This window comes from Delphinus delphis, chromosome 3 (genome assembly GCF_949987515.2).
Source record: "Delphinus delphis chromosome 3, mDelDel1.2, whole genome shotgun sequence".
NCBI lineage: Eukaryota > Metazoa > Chordata > Mammalia > Artiodactyla > Delphinidae > Delphinus > Delphinus delphis.
In genome coordinates, this window is record NC_082685.1 from 28,876,189 (window position 1) to 28,891,236 (window position 15,048).

General features: G+C 48.7%; 1 protein-coding gene across 2 annotated transcripts in view; it reads right to left on the reverse strand.

Moving 5' to 3' along the window:
• The window catches only part of WWC1 (WW and C2 domain containing 1), a 153,004-nt gene that overhangs the window by 13,832 nt on the left and 124,124 nt on the right, over positions 1–15,048 (reverse strand). For both annotated transcript variants that reach the window (XM_060008413.1, XM_060008414.1), the window contains 5 exons: positions 14,771–14,857; positions 13,367–13,559; positions 7,687–7,839; positions 6,956–7,047; positions 261–384 (listed from right to left, as the gene is read on the reverse strand). In XM_060008413.1, the coding sequence (XP_059864396.1) occupies positions 261–384; positions 6,956–7,047; positions 7,687–7,839; positions 13,367–13,559; positions 14,771–14,857 (649 nt within the window). The remainder of the gene's footprint in view (positions 1–260; positions 385–6,955; positions 7,048–7,686; positions 7,840–13,366; positions 13,560–14,770; positions 14,858–15,048) is intronic.

Consider the following 15,048-nt stretch of genomic DNA (forward strand, 5'->3'; position numbering starts at 1 on the left):
TGCCCAGAAAACTGGGAACTGCAGAGGGCAGGAGAGACGAGGGGATGAGTCAACCTCTCCTGGCTTACTGTCACCGAAATGACCCCAATTCCAGGCAGGGACACTCCTACACAACCTTCTGCAGGTCATCCCACTCTGAAGGCCTGTCCCCTGATGCTGGAGCATGAGACTTAGCCCCGAGCCTCTTCTGATTGCCCAGGTTCAAGGACTGAGGGCTATTTCCCCAAGACAGCCCTTCCCATGTCCCCAGCCCTCCCTACCTTTAGCGCTGGGCACTCAACCATATCGTGTGAGGCTTTCTCAGCGAAAACATCCTCTTCCTCTTCCCCCTCTTCCTCCTCCTCAGCTGCTGCCTCGTTCTCGCTGGTCCCCTCCTCGCACCTCCTGTGATGACAAGGCACTTTGGTTACCCACAGCACCCACTTTCATCTGTTCACCTGCCATTTAAGTGCATCCAGGGCAGGGCTTCCAAGCATTTTCAGGATTGAGGACACTTTTTAAAAAAATCAATTTTAGTGAGGTATATTTTACATATAACAAAATGCATTTCGTGTATAGTTTGATGAGTTTTGACCAATGTATTCCCCTGTGTAACCACTACCACACTCAAGATAAAGAATGTTCCATTACCTTGAAAGGTTCCCTTGTACCCTTTCCCAGTTAAACTCTCCCCAGCCCCAGCCCACCTCTGATCAGCTTTCTGTCACTAAAGATTCAATCTGATTTTTCTTGTGTTTCGTAGAAATGGAATCAGACAGCATATGCTCTTTTGTCTCTGGCTTCATTCTCTCAGCATCATGTTTCTGAGATTCATCCATATTGGTGCACAGTATCAGTAGTTCACTCCTTCTTATTGTTGAGTAATCTTCCATTGGATGGATAGACTATACTTTGTTCATCAGGTGATAAACATTTGGATTGTTTCCATTGCTTAGAAATTACGAATAAAGCTTCTATAGACATTCACCTACAAGTCTGTGTAGAAATAGGATTTCACTCCTCTTGGACGTTGTATTAGTTTGCTAGGGCTGCCATAACACAATACCACAGACTGGGTGGCTTTAACAACAGAAATTTATTTCCCACAGTTCTGGAGGCTTAAAGTCCAAGATCATGGTGTGGGCAGGTTTAGTTTCCTCTGAAGGCTCCTTCTGTGACTTGTAGATGGCCACCTTCATGCTGTGTCCTCATGTGGTCTTCCCTCTGTATGTGTGTCCCTGGTATCTCTCTGTGTGTCCAAATTTCCTCTTCTTATAAGAACAGTCACAATGGATTAGGGCCCACCCTAACTTTAACAGCCTTGTGTTAACTGAATCAGCTCTTTAAAGACCCTGTCCTCAAAAACAGTTGTTCTCTGGTACTGGGGTCAGAGTTTGAATATCTGAATTTTGGGGAGACACAATTCAGACTATTACAGATATATATATATATACACCTAGGAGTAGAATTGCTGGATCAGACAGTAAGTATAAGTGATTAAATGTTTTCCCCGTGTGGTTATATCATTTTATGTTCCCACAGTAATATTATGAGAATTCTGGTTCCTCACCTATACTTGGTATTATTAATCTTTAAATTTAGTCATTCAACTGAGTGAGTACTCCTATCTCGTTCTGGTTTAACTTTTCACTTTCCTGTTGAGAATATTTTCCTGCATTTATTGACCATACATATTTTCTTTTGCGAGGTGTCTGTTAGAATTTTCAGCCCATTTAAAAATTGGGCTGTCTTTTTATTACAGAGTTGTAAGAGTTCATTATATATTCTAGATAGGAATCCTTTGCAAATATTTTCTCCAAGTCTCTGGCTTGCCTTTTCTTCTTCTAAATGGTGTCTTCCAAAGAACAGAAGCCTTTGATTGTGATAAAGTCCAGGTTATCAGTTTTTCTCTTTAATGGTTTGTGCTTTTTATGCTGTACCTAAGAAATCTTTGCAAAGAGTTTCTCTGGTAGTTTCTTTTAAAAGTTTTATAGTTTCAGCTTTTATGTTTAGCTCTATGATCCATTGCAGATTAATTTTTGTCCATGGTACTCAAAATTTATTTTTTTCTATATGGATAGCCAATGGGGTGGCTGTACCATTTGCTGAAGAGACTTTATTTTTGGTGATACTCTTCATAATTATCCTTTCTCCTTGGGCTCCAGGGTTGGAAGGAGTTGGTGTGACAAATGGACGGAATTTGTTAATTAGTAATTTATCTCCATTCCCATCTTTACTTTGCAAAGACATACATAACCGCCAGGCTTCTGATCAGCATGAGACAGTATTACCATACTGAGCTGGAGGAATTCCAGCCAAAAGCAGAGAATCTGACACCTAGTTAGCTGGCTCAGTGAGACTGTGGATAAACATAAAATCTCCCTTAGGATTTTCCCAACAGGGAGAACAGATCTTGGCTCTCCGTCCCCAGCCCTGCGATGAAAACCTCCCTGGCACTTAGATGGGGACTATCGCTATGGAGGGGCTTCTCCCCACTGGCCTTTTTTTTTTTTTTTAATTTGGTTGCACCGGCTGTTGTGGCAGGTGGGCTCCTTAGTTGCAGCTCAAGGCTCCTTTGTTGCAGCACGTGGGCTCCTTAACTGCGGCTCCAGGGCTCCTGAGTTGTGGCTCGCCGGGTCCTTCGTTGCAGCATGCGGGCTCCTTAGTTGTGGCACGCGAGTGGGATCTAGTTCCCTGAACAGGGATCGAACCCGGGCCCCATGCATTGGGAGCGCGGAGTCTCAACCACTGCGCCACCAGGGAAGTCCCCCCCAGCCACCTGGATCTACTCATAAAAGAGCCATTAAACATGAGTGCTCACAGGGAGCACCTTGGTGAGGATTGCGTAGATGCCACATCATTAACCAGCATTGACTGTGGGCTTAATGAACTGCAGGTGCTTCGCGGAGGTCTCACAACCACACTGAAAGACACTCTTGTCTCTGTTTTACAGATTCAAAAGCGGAGGATCAGAGAGTGGGCAGGCCTTGTCCAGCGTCACAGGCCACTCAGGGGTGCAGCCAGGTTTCCAATCCAAGTTTGTTCAGTTCCACGAAGCGCTCAACCACTAGGGAAGTCTCTTCTTTGTGACTAAGAAGCTGATTTAAGTATTTTCCAGGAAGGGGAAAAAAAAAACCCACCTCAATTGTAAAGAGAAAAACAATGAGTCACATCTTTGCACCCTTTGGAAAAGTGGCCAAAAATCAATAAAAATTTAAAAATATGTATCTGATAATATGAAGTGAGGGTTTGGGAAAAAGGCATATCCCTGTGGGGAGTGTTCATTAGAGCAGCCAATTTATACTCTGAAGTCAATTTAGCAGCATCTGCTAAAACAGAACGTACATATTCTTGATTAAATACTCGTCAATTATATTGTATCAGAGAGGATGTAGCTTGAGGGGTACTCTCGGTCACTGCTGGTGGAGCATTTGCTAGGACAATCTTACTTGAGAATGATTCTGCAGTGCCTGGTGAAATATAAAACACGCATGCCCTGGGACCCAGCTAGGCCACTTCTCAACCTCTGTCCTAGACAAACACACACGAGTCCCCGAGGAGGTAAATACAAGGGTTTTCGCTCTACCATTGTTTGTGATTATATTCTTCTCTATTTTCTCATCCTCTAAGAGTTTTGTTTTGCTTGTGGATCTTAAAAAAAGATCGAGTCTTCTGATTATATGCACTAGAGAAACCTAAACAAATAAAAGGAGGGAGTAACAACGGCACCCCTCCTTTGGGCCTTGGGTGCCGAGGGGGAAGGAGAGGAGATGAGAACTGAGGGCCGGTCTCTGGAGCCCTCCACTCCAGAGCTGAGCCGGCACAGCAGAGCTAGTTAACATTCCAGGACCAAAAGAAGCCTCCAGTCTGGGGGGAGGGGGCTGCAGATGGATTTACCCCAGTAGAGCAGCTCTGGGATTCCCAGCCCTCTTTGTAAGTCAGTGTCTGGGGAAGTTTGAATGGCAAGGGGTGGGGAGAGAGGGGGCCACAAAGGGAGAGAGAACAGAAGGTGGTTGCTAGGCGATGGCGTGAAAAGTCTCAACATAAGCTTGGAATTTGGCGGAAACCACTGATCTTGTGCCAGGGTTTTGGAAGACAGGTCCTGGGCCTATTTCCGGCATCAGACCTTTGCAGTGTGCCAGAGAGAAGGAGAGAGAGGGAAGAGGGAGGGAAAAAGACAGGAGAAAGAGAAAGCGGGGGGGTGGGGTGGGGTGGGGTGGGGGGGTGGGAGGAAGAGAGGAGAGAGAGAAGGAGGTGGGGGGGGAGGGAAAGGAGAGGAAGCGGGAGACACAGATGGAGTGGGACAAAGAAGGAAAGAGAGAAACTGAGACCATTTAGAGAGAATCCTAAAACGTACGAACGTACAAAAATTCAGGAACCTTGTCCTATTCTTTATCACATGGAGGAAGAGAAGCCCAGCCTGTGGGCCAAATCCAGCCCCCACTGCCTGTTTTTGGACAGTGCAAGGTCCAAGCTGTGAATGGTTTTTATATTTTTAAATGGCTGAAAAAAAAATCGAAAAGAGAGTGAAATTTCATGGTGTGCGCAAATGATGTGAAATTCAAATTTCAGTGTCTGCAAATGAAGCTTCAGTGACAGAATCACGGTGGCTGGTGTAGGTACCATCTATGGCTGCTTTCACACTATGACGGCAGGGTTGAATGGATATAACAGAGTCCGTATGGCCCACAAAGCAGACGTTTTCTATCTGGCCCTTTCCAGAAAACACCTGCTCACCCCTGAGTAAAAGATACTAAGGAAAGGCTTCGTGTGAGACCAAACATATAATCTAGGGCTGTAACAGAAGAGTCACTGAGTGCTTCCTGTGAGTAAGGGTCTGTGTGAAGTGCTCAGCATGCGTGATTTTTTGAGGCTACAAAATTCCCCATGTGTAGTGGCTATTTCTTAAATCTATATTTCACAGATAGGGAAACCAGGGTTAGAGCCTGGTTCTCAGCCCAGGCTTCACCTTAGAATTACCCAGGAAGTTTCTAAACTTATGGATGCTCAGGCCTCACCCAGCCCTAGAATCTACCACAGGGAGTTGGATGAGTGAGACTCCAAATTCACATCTGTCTGCATTCAGAGCACATGCACTGAAGTACAACTACACACACTTCCTCCAGATGGCAAGGTTCCTAGGCTGTGCTCATTTCCAGCTGGGAGTTATCCGTGTTGCTCTTCGAGTTACTGCTAAGAATCTCTGCCGTTTCTTGCGTGTCTGCTACGAGCTTTGCGCTTTCACTTCATCAGTGGCTTTTCCTTCAGTCCCTTCTGATAACCCCACACAGTCGGAGTGATGTCCCCACTTTTCAGCTGAGGATCAGACAAGGTCAGAACGGCTTGCCTAAGAGTGGGTGCTCTTGAGGGGGAGGGCAGGGACTAAGCATGTGTGGGCTTCCGGAGAGCCAGTGACGCTCTGCTTCTCGATTTGGGCACTGGATTCACGGGTAGCTCTGTTTCCGAAAATTCACTGAGTTGTACACTTAAGTCAACCTTTCTGTATGTACATTATGTTGCAATACAAAGATTAAAAACGCTTTGCCGGGGCTTCCCTGGTGGCGCAGTGGTTGAGAGTCCGCCTGCCGATGCAGGGGACACGGGTTCGTGCCCCGGTCTGGGAAGATCCCACATGCCGCGGAGCGGCTGGGCCCGTGAGCCATGGCCGCTGAGCCTGCGCGTCTGGAGCCTGTTGCTCCGCAACGGGAGAGGCCACAACAGGGAGAGGCCCTCGTACCACAAAACAAACAAACAAACAAACAAACAAAAACAATGCTTTGCCTAAGGTTACACAAAAAATGATGAAGCTAGGATTTGAACCCTAGTCTACATCACTGTTTCCTAAAGTGTGTCATAAGACCCTTCTGTGCGTAAACAAGGGACTAAAGAACACTGATCACACAGTGAGAAAGCTGTGTCCTGTTCACTTCTCCTTCAGACCTGTTTACATCAAGGAGAAAGTCTCTCTTGGGCAGTAGCATGTCTTTTACATTGCTGAAACACTGACTGACCTTCCTTTTTAACAACGGGAGAGGAGACCTTAGTCTTAGAACCTTGGCAAGCAATATACCCAGCTAGACTTGAATACTCTTGTTGTATTTTCCTTACGCTTAATCTTCCACAGTTACCTTCTGAGGCAGACTTGGCTCATGGCCTACTCAATATCCGTTCCTACTTTCTTCCTTAGTAACAGAATCCTGAATTTTGTGCCAACTAAGAGACCTCATTTCCCAGTCTCCCTTGCAGTTAGGTAGGCCAAGTAGCTAAGCTTGGCCAATGAGAAGCAAGTAGAAATTGCTGGGTGGGACTTTCAGGAATGCTCCTTGGTTACAAGGCACGCAGGAAGACTCTGTTGTCTTTCCTCTTTCCTGATGCCTGCCTGATGGCTGGTGACTCCGCAGCCATTCTGTGCTTAGCAGCCTTGATGATGGAGGTCACACATAAGGCCAGCAAAGCAGAATGACAGAAAGAGCCTGGGTTCCCAGTAACATCATGGGGCTGACAGATGCACCCTGGAATGCCTTTTCCCAGTCTTCTTTTTAAGTAACAAAGAAGTAAACTTCTATCTTGTTTAAGCCCATTATTTCTGCTCTCTGTTTCTAGCAGTCAACTGCAATTCCTTACTGAGGAATCTTCAATTTATGACAAATTATACTTACTTCCACTTCTAGTAATATAAAGATTCCTAAGAATTTTTTTTTTAACCAAAATAAATGTAAGTTCATCAAGACAAACTCTAATATTAGATGTGAACTAGCATGAGTAATTCCTGGAACACAAAATGACAAACTGGGAAGGGATTTTGGGAACTACTGTATCAGACTATATACTGCCTTTCTGCCTATAGAGAACCCACGGGGAGAGAGGTTCTCCGTTTCCACAGAGGAACACTTCTGTTGGTTGCCCTGGTATTTGGGGATCTCATCCTTGGGCCCAGGTCCAAGCCAGGTCAGTTCCCAGGGACACCCTCACTTACCAGCTGTCTTCCAGGGTCTGTGCGCTGCTCCTTCCCTCCTGCCTCTTCTCCAGCTCCACGGCTGTCTGTTCCAGCAAAGCAGACACGGCATCCTGCAGAGACAAAGGCTGATGGGTCCATCTGTACACCATGGGCATAGCCCCACCCGGCAGGAATCAGAGTGTGTCACCCTCCCAGTGAACGGAGGGTAAAACTGAAGACCAGAGTGGGTAAGCGTCTTGCTGTAGAGTCACACAAATTGGAAATACAGTCCTCAGTTCTTCTAACTGGCAGTTCTCTGGAGAATAACCTCTGCATGTACAGACAGAGTTTGGAAGACAGCCAAGTTTAGTGTTTGCATGAGACGGAATTATAGGTCTCCGGCTGTAAGGAGAGCATGGTGTAGTCAGGGAGACCATCCCATAAACCATCAATAACAAAACAATCTGGGAAGGACTATGAGAGAGATAAGTACTGGATGTTTGAGAACAGAGGCATGGTGGCAAAGCTAGCTTGGGGGCTGTATTCAGGGAAGGCTTCCTAGTGGAAGAGTCTTCATACTGAATGGTGTCTATGGTGAGGAAGCCTGTGTGACTTGAGGAAATTATTTAATGTCTCTGAGACTCAGTTTCTTCTAATAATTACTCCACCTCTGATGTCCAGCCATCTCCAATTCAGGGAGAGGCTTTTCCTTCCATCCAGCCAGGTGCCGCATGTGCAGGAGAAGAGTGCAAAGCTGTGGCCCAGCTCACCGTGCTTTCAGGTCCTGGCATGGGGGCCATGGCTCCCACTGGTTTGGGCTCCCTGCTCTGTTTCTTCAAGTATTTGTAGCTCAGGAGGTTGTACCAGCGAGTCGACCTCTCCCCGGACCGGCAGACCTCAGCCAGGCTGATCTGGGCGCCTCCCTGTGGAGAATGGGAAAAAAAGCACAACCAGGGGGTGACAAGGTACTCTGGGGGCAGTATGCAAAACACCACTCCAGGTGAGACAGAAGCTTCCTGGGAGGAAGAAATGGCTAGGTGCTGATCATTTTCCAATAACTCACTTGTTCACTAACTTATTCTTTCATTGAGTTGTATGGGTTCTTTAAATATTTATCAGATACATGATTTGCAAATATTTTCTCCCATTCAGTAGGTTGCCTTTTCATTTTGTTGATGATGTCCTTTGCTGTGCAGAAGCTTTTGTTTGAGGTAGTTCCACTTGTTGATTTTTGCTTTTGGTGTCAGAGTCAGAAAACATCATGACCAGGACTGATGTCAAGGAAAACAACTCAAAGCTCCAGAAACAGGGGACTGGAGGCCTAAACTGTAATATATCTATAGGGTGGAATATTACACAGCTATGTACAAAACATAAGGAAGATCCCTAGGTAGTGATGTAGAGAGTTCTCCAGGCTACATTAATTCCAACAAGATAACAGGCAATTTTGGGCCGGCTCATAGGCGCGAATGGTCTACCTCAGTAAACTGGACGCACTCTGATGGCATTTATGCATTTGTTCATTCGTTTATTCAACACACACCCATTTTCCGAGGAGCCTCTGTGTGCCAGGCACTGTTCTGGGTGTTGTGGATATGGAAGGATTTAAGGCAGAGAAAAATCCCTGCCCTCATGAGCTTCTATTCCAGTCTGGGGGAATCAGATAATCAGTAAGTAACTTCTATATTGTGTCTCATAGAGTCTAAGATGCCATCGATTATGAAGTGTATTATTATTTCATGTACCACTAAGAAAGTAAAACAGTTGCCAATTAGACTATGACCTGCCATCTAGTATACACTGCATCTTGAATTCACAGGGGATAAAATGTGAAAATGACATGTACCCTAATACCTATGATATAGAGGAATATGAGGTGATGTAAAGTGCCGCAGAGAAAATAATACAGGGAAAGTGGAGAGGAGGGGGTAAGAGAGTGGAGGGGGCAATGTGATTTTAAATAGGGTGGAAGGAAGTCGTCACATAGAAGGTGACCTTCGGGTTAAGATCAGAATGAGGGGAGGGAGTGAGATTTGCCCATCAATACCCGGGAGAAGGGAATTCCGGTTACAGAGGACAGCAGTGCGAAGCGCTGGGGAAGGGGGCGTGCGGATGTATTCAAGGGGTAAAAGGAGGCTGGAAGAAGAGTCTTGGGGATAAAATCCAAGAGATGACAAGGAGCAGACCCTGGAGGGCCTGGGGGGCCAGGCAAAGGCCCAGGTGTTGACTCTGGGTGGAGACAGACGCCATCCTAAGGCTTCAAAGTAGAGGAGTGGCATGCAGTCATCTGCAATTTAACAGGATGCCCCTGGCTACCGTGTTGAAAGGAGACGAAGGGCAGCAAGAATAGAAACAGGGGGATCCAGTGGGGGATTCTGCAACCATTGGGCGAGAGGTGGTAGTAGGTCAGGAGCACGGAGAGAAGTGGTTGGAATCTGGGGATCTCCTGAAGGCAGACCTTCCAGGAGGTCCTGAAGGATTGGAGGTGGGGTATGAGAGGAAGAATGGGGTCCAGGATGACCCTGATGTCTCTGGCTTGGGCAGTGGAAGAATGGGGTTGCCTTCAGCTGAGACAGTGAAGACACGGGAGGAAAGATCAGGGGCGTGCTTGTGGACACAGCACTGGTGATGGCTACTGGACATGCAAGAGGAGATGTGGATTCCGGCAGCGGACATACAACGCCGAGAAGAGTGGAAAGGCCCAGGAGGGCGCCATCACATGGGATGGTGTTCGAAGCCAGGGGATAGGACGAGATCACTGAAGCAGTGCACGCCAAGTAGAAAAGGGGAGAGGAGCAAGGCCTGAGCTCTGCGGCCTTCAAACAGAGAGAGGTCAGGGAAATGAGTAAGAATCTGCAAAGGAGACAGACAGAGAAGGCCAGTGATGGGGGAAGAAGGCCAGGAGAGCGAGCGGTCTGGGAAGCCAAGTCAGGGCAAAGGATGCTGAGGAAGATGGAGTGAGCAATTGTGCCAGACGCTGTAGGCAGGCCAAGAGGGACAAGGATGGAGAGCCGGCCACCGGATTTAGCCACAAGGAGGTCCCTGATGAGCACATTTTTGGTGGAACGATGAGGGCAAAAGCCCACGTGGACTGAGATACAGAGAGAACACATACACCTCTTTTACCCGTTGCTAGAGAGCAAAGGAAAAAAATAATGTAGTAACGGGAGGAAGAAATGGGGTTAAAAAAATTTTTTTGAAAGCAGGGGAGAAATAACAGTATGTTGGCATACTCACAGGCCAGATCCAGTGAGGAGGGAAAACTGGAGACACAGGAGAGAGCAAAAGAGTAACGGTTGGCGTGACGCCCTTGAGAGAGGATGGCCCTAGATGGGAGTGGGGAGGGCGCATCCTCAGCTCCGGGAAGAACAGCAGAGCCCACGAGGACAGGTAGATGCGGCGTGGCAGCTGTGGGGTTCCTTCTACTCTTCCAGAACTGGGTGTGAAGGGAGGGCCTCAGTGGAGGGAGAGTAAGGGCAAGGAGAGAGGAGAGGATAAGAATTTGTCACTGAGACAAGCAAGACAGTAAGTGGTCCAGGGAGACACAGTATAAACGCTGGGCAGCAAGAGGGCTCACGGGAGGTTCGTGACCACGATTTTAAAATGGTACTGCAGGGCGGTGGTGTGTGCGTTTTGCTCCAATTGCACAGGTGGAGAGGAGGGGAGGGTTCACTTTGATGGGGCTGGGTTTTTGCCAAGTGGGGATGGCAAAGTGAGAAAGGGGCAAGGGGGCGGTTGTGATGAGACATGGGATATGAGTGGGGCCTGGGCAGAGGGCTGTCTTTACAGAACATGCACAGTCAGGGCCTGAGTAACCAGGATCCGGCTGGAAAGCCTGTGACTCCTGCGATGCCACCCTAAAGCATTTGGTGGAACTGTTGCCCACGATATTGGGGAAGGCAGTATTCATCCAAACCCATAATCCAGTAGGATAGTGTGATGATGACACGTCAAGATGCTGGAATCCTTGTTCAAATCCAGACTTCTCTACCTACTCGCTGGATGATCTGAGCCGGTTAATTAGCCTTTCTGGGCCTTGATCCCTTATTTGTCAGATGGAGATAATCCTAATATTGCTTCCCAGGGCTGTCGTGAGGATTAAATGAGATACTGCACACAAAGTTCTTAGCCCAGTACTAGACACGCAGACACTACTCAGGATGGGTACTATTGTCCTTGCCCGGCTGGTTAAACGGCTCAAAACAGACCAGGGATTCCACAAACCCAGCAGTGCGGGGAGACTGTGCTTGGGAGCCTATGGCCCTTCCTCCTCTTGTCTCACTTCCTTTCCTCCTCCAGCCACCAATACACAACAGCCTAACACTCACGTCCCCACGGGACACGGGAACAGAGGCTTCCCGTTGGCCGTGGACGGAGACAAGCCACGGCGGGATGAGCGCTTTGGCTGCTGCCATGGCAACCAGCAATGGCCAGACATCAATTAGGAAGGAGGAATAAAAGGCATCCAATTAGGAGAAGAAAAAGGATTGAGTCTCTTCTCATTTAGGAATGCTCGGGGCTAAGGAAACGCTTCACTGGAGGAGCCTGGATTGTTTATTCATTTTTATTTTAAAAATTCTATCCTTGGGGCTTCCCTAGTGGCACAGAGGTTAAGAATCTGCCTGCCAGTGCAGGGGGCATGGGTTTGAGCCCTGGTCCGGGAAGATCCCACATGCTGTGGAGCAACTAAGCCCGTGCAGCACCACTACTGAGCCTGCGCTCTAGAGCCCGCGAGCCACAACTACTGAGCCTGCGCGCCACAACTACTGAAGCCCACGCGCCCAGAGCCCGTGCTCTGCAAAAAGAGAAGCCACCGCAATGAGAAGCCCGTGCAACACAACGAAGCGTAGCCCCCGCTCACTGCAACTGGAGAAAGCCCGCGTGCAGCAACAAAGACCCAACTCAGCCAAAAATAAATAAATAAAATAAATAAATAATAAATAAATAAAAATTCTATCCTTTTTTTTTTTTGCGGTACGCGGGCCTCTCACTGTTGTGGCCTCTCCCGTTGCAGAGCACAGGCTCCAGACATGCAGGCTCAGCGGCCATGGCTCACAGGCCCAGCCACTCTGCGACATGTGGGATCTTCTCGGACCGGGGCACGAACCCGTGTCCCCTGCATCGGCAGGCGGACTCTCAACCACTGCGCCACCAGGGAAGCCCTATCCTTTTATATATATACACACGTGTGTGTGTGTCTGTATCTATCTATCTATCTAGGTAGATATATATATATATACACACATGTATGTGTGTCTGTATCTATCTATCTATCTAGGTGTGTATATATATATATATATACACACACACACACACATATATATATATGCGCTTTTTTTTTGGCTGCACTGTGCAGCTTGTGGGTTTTCTCAGTTCCCCAACCAGGGATTGAACCCAGGCCACGCAGTGAAAGTCTGGAATCCTAACCACTGGCCACCAGGGAACTCCCTGGAGCCTGGATCTGGAAAAGCTTTCCGCTCCATCCTTCAGCAGCACCCGCCCTGCCTGCCAAACCCTGCAGTCACCATCCCACCTGGGGGCTCCAGGGAGCGCTGTGCTGGCACACAGAAAACATCCAGGGTCTGACATGGGTGGACCTGCCTGGGTTCTAACTCTGTTCCTGCCACTTCCTGACTGTGTGACCTTGGGAAAATTCTTTGTGCCTCGGTCTCCTCACTGGTGTAACAGTTACCTATTTTACAAGATGGTAGTGAGGATCAACAGAGATAATACACGTAAGGAGCTTAGCTCAGAGCCCAGCATATAAATTGCATCCAGTTGACACAAGCTATTGCATCACTGTGAGCAGTAACAACAACATACACGGCAATGACGCTGTTATGAACCCTAGCCAAGCAGGAAAGGGATGGGAACTGATTTCCCGTGAGACCTAGCGTATGCAGACACTTTGCTTTACATCCTTGCTCCGGGGACCAGCAGTACTGGCATCACCGGGGAGCTTGACAGAAATGCAGAATCTTGCTGCCTGCCCACCCAGACTTGCTGAATCAGAATCTGCATTTTAACCAGAGCCGCAGGTAACCTGCGTGCACATGAAAGTTCGAGAGGCACTGCTTTAGTGCTTCATTTAACCCTCAGAGAACCACCTGTGAGGTAGCCAGTGTGAGCTGGTTTTACAGATAAGGAAGCAGACAGAATTAAAGAGTCTTAGGCCACACAGTGGGGAAGGCTGGTGACTCAGCCTCAGGCACAAGGGATGTGGCGCTGCAATTCCACGGCAGAAAAAGGAGCTCCCCGCTCCCCCTTCCCCTGCTCTCAATAAGTCTGGGAACAACGCCGTTCATCTGTGGAAGAGCCCCTGCCTAGAACCCAGGAAAGGCTGGGCTGACAGCACAAGCTGTGTTTCTCCAAGCCTTCTTCCTGAAGTGCAAGATGGACCAATTCCCAGAAGGACAGAAGGCTGCACAGATAGACAGACACAGTCCTCACCAGGCACGCCTCCAGATGGCTCCTGTCGGTGGCGCAGACATCGACTCTTAAGGTCTTCTGGTGAAGGGCTGGGTAGGACATGGACACCCAGAACACCTCGTTGAACACCAGGGTGTCCGAGGCGTCCAGAGGCCGGGTCCGGAACAGGCAGGTGGTACTCTCGGAGCAGGGAAGGATAGCCACGCGAATGTTCCTAGAGGGACAGAACACAGGAGAGCCTGGGTCAGGTCAGCCCGGCTCTGGGGCTCAGGTGTTAGGCTAAACGGCTGCTGCAAATCCCCATGGAAACAACAGCGGACAAGAGTTTGTAATTTCTCCAGTAGTTATGCAGTTATTCATGAGGGATGCATAGGGGCCCCAAGGACAATGTGCTGCTTTTCCTTCTACTGAATCCCCCAATCATGAGACCCTCAAAGCTTGTGGAGCCTGAGGCCAACGGTGTGCAAACTGTTGTGAACAGAAGGATCTGAGCGGCTGCTTGTTAACACTGAGGAATACTCACACAACCGCTGGTAGGAGGGCAAAATGCCACAACTCGGGCGGCAGGGAAGGTGACCATCCTAACAAAAGTACATATGCATTCACCCTTTGATCCAGACAGCTGGCTTCTAGGCACAGATACTGCTGCACAAGTACCAGTGAGTTACACAGAAGGTTATTCATCCCGGCCCTGTTTGTAACAGCGAAGACTGCACACAAGTCCAGCGTCCAGTCAATCTTGTCTTCCTTCTGTTTTGCCTGTTTTCCGGCCCGCTTTCCTCCTTCCCACGTGTCACACCCCAGACGCTGGCTGGGTGCAGGCCACAGAAATATAAGCTCCTGCTGCTGCCCTCAAGGCCTATGGTCTAGCAAAGGAGGAACATGTAGGCAGACGGGCTCAATGAATCATAAACCCGGTCTGCACAGGACTGAGCTGGGAGGCAGACAGCGCAGGTCTTTGCTGTATCATCAACTGTAAGGTAACACCCATCACTACCTGCCAAGAGAAGCACAATGATGGGAGCCGGCTCTTCAGAAAGGCGGGCCCGGCTCCTTCTGCGTGGAATACTGGAGCTTAGAGCAGATGAAAGAGGCCGTGACTTGCCTCTTCATCAGGCTTCAAGTTTACAAGGGCGGAGGTTTGCTCGCCACCCCCTCCCTAGTGCTGGCACCTGGTGGGGGCTCAGGACGCGTATGCGGAAGGTCTGAAGCTGTCTGGGGCGCTCCTCTTTAGAGAGAGCGTGTTTGCTGCCCTGCCTGCATCCACGTTCACGGCACTGACACCGTGCATCACGGTCGTGGGCACTAAATACCCACAGAGGTTTACGGGGCCTGTTGTTGGAGCAGAACAGAGCAGGAGAGCGTCCCCCGGGATGGGCGCAGAGCGGGAGAGGATAACATACAGCCCGTCAGCTACACACTCACACTTTCCGGTCTTGCTGCGGCGACAGAGCAGAGAGGTTGGTCAGCTGGATGATTAATATTGCAAACTGCTTATTCTTCTCATCGTACCTGAAATGAAAAGGGGGCACACGGAGCACCTGTTAGCAACGCATTTCTCTCTCTCTCCCTTAATAATCACAGATGCGGCTGCTGGCTGCTCTGGGGACTGCGGTGAGCTGGGAAGCACAGGCCCAGTGTTTGCTGCCATGCAGGGATGCAGGTCCAGAGCTGTCGGTCTGAATTTTTAAAGAGAAGCCAGA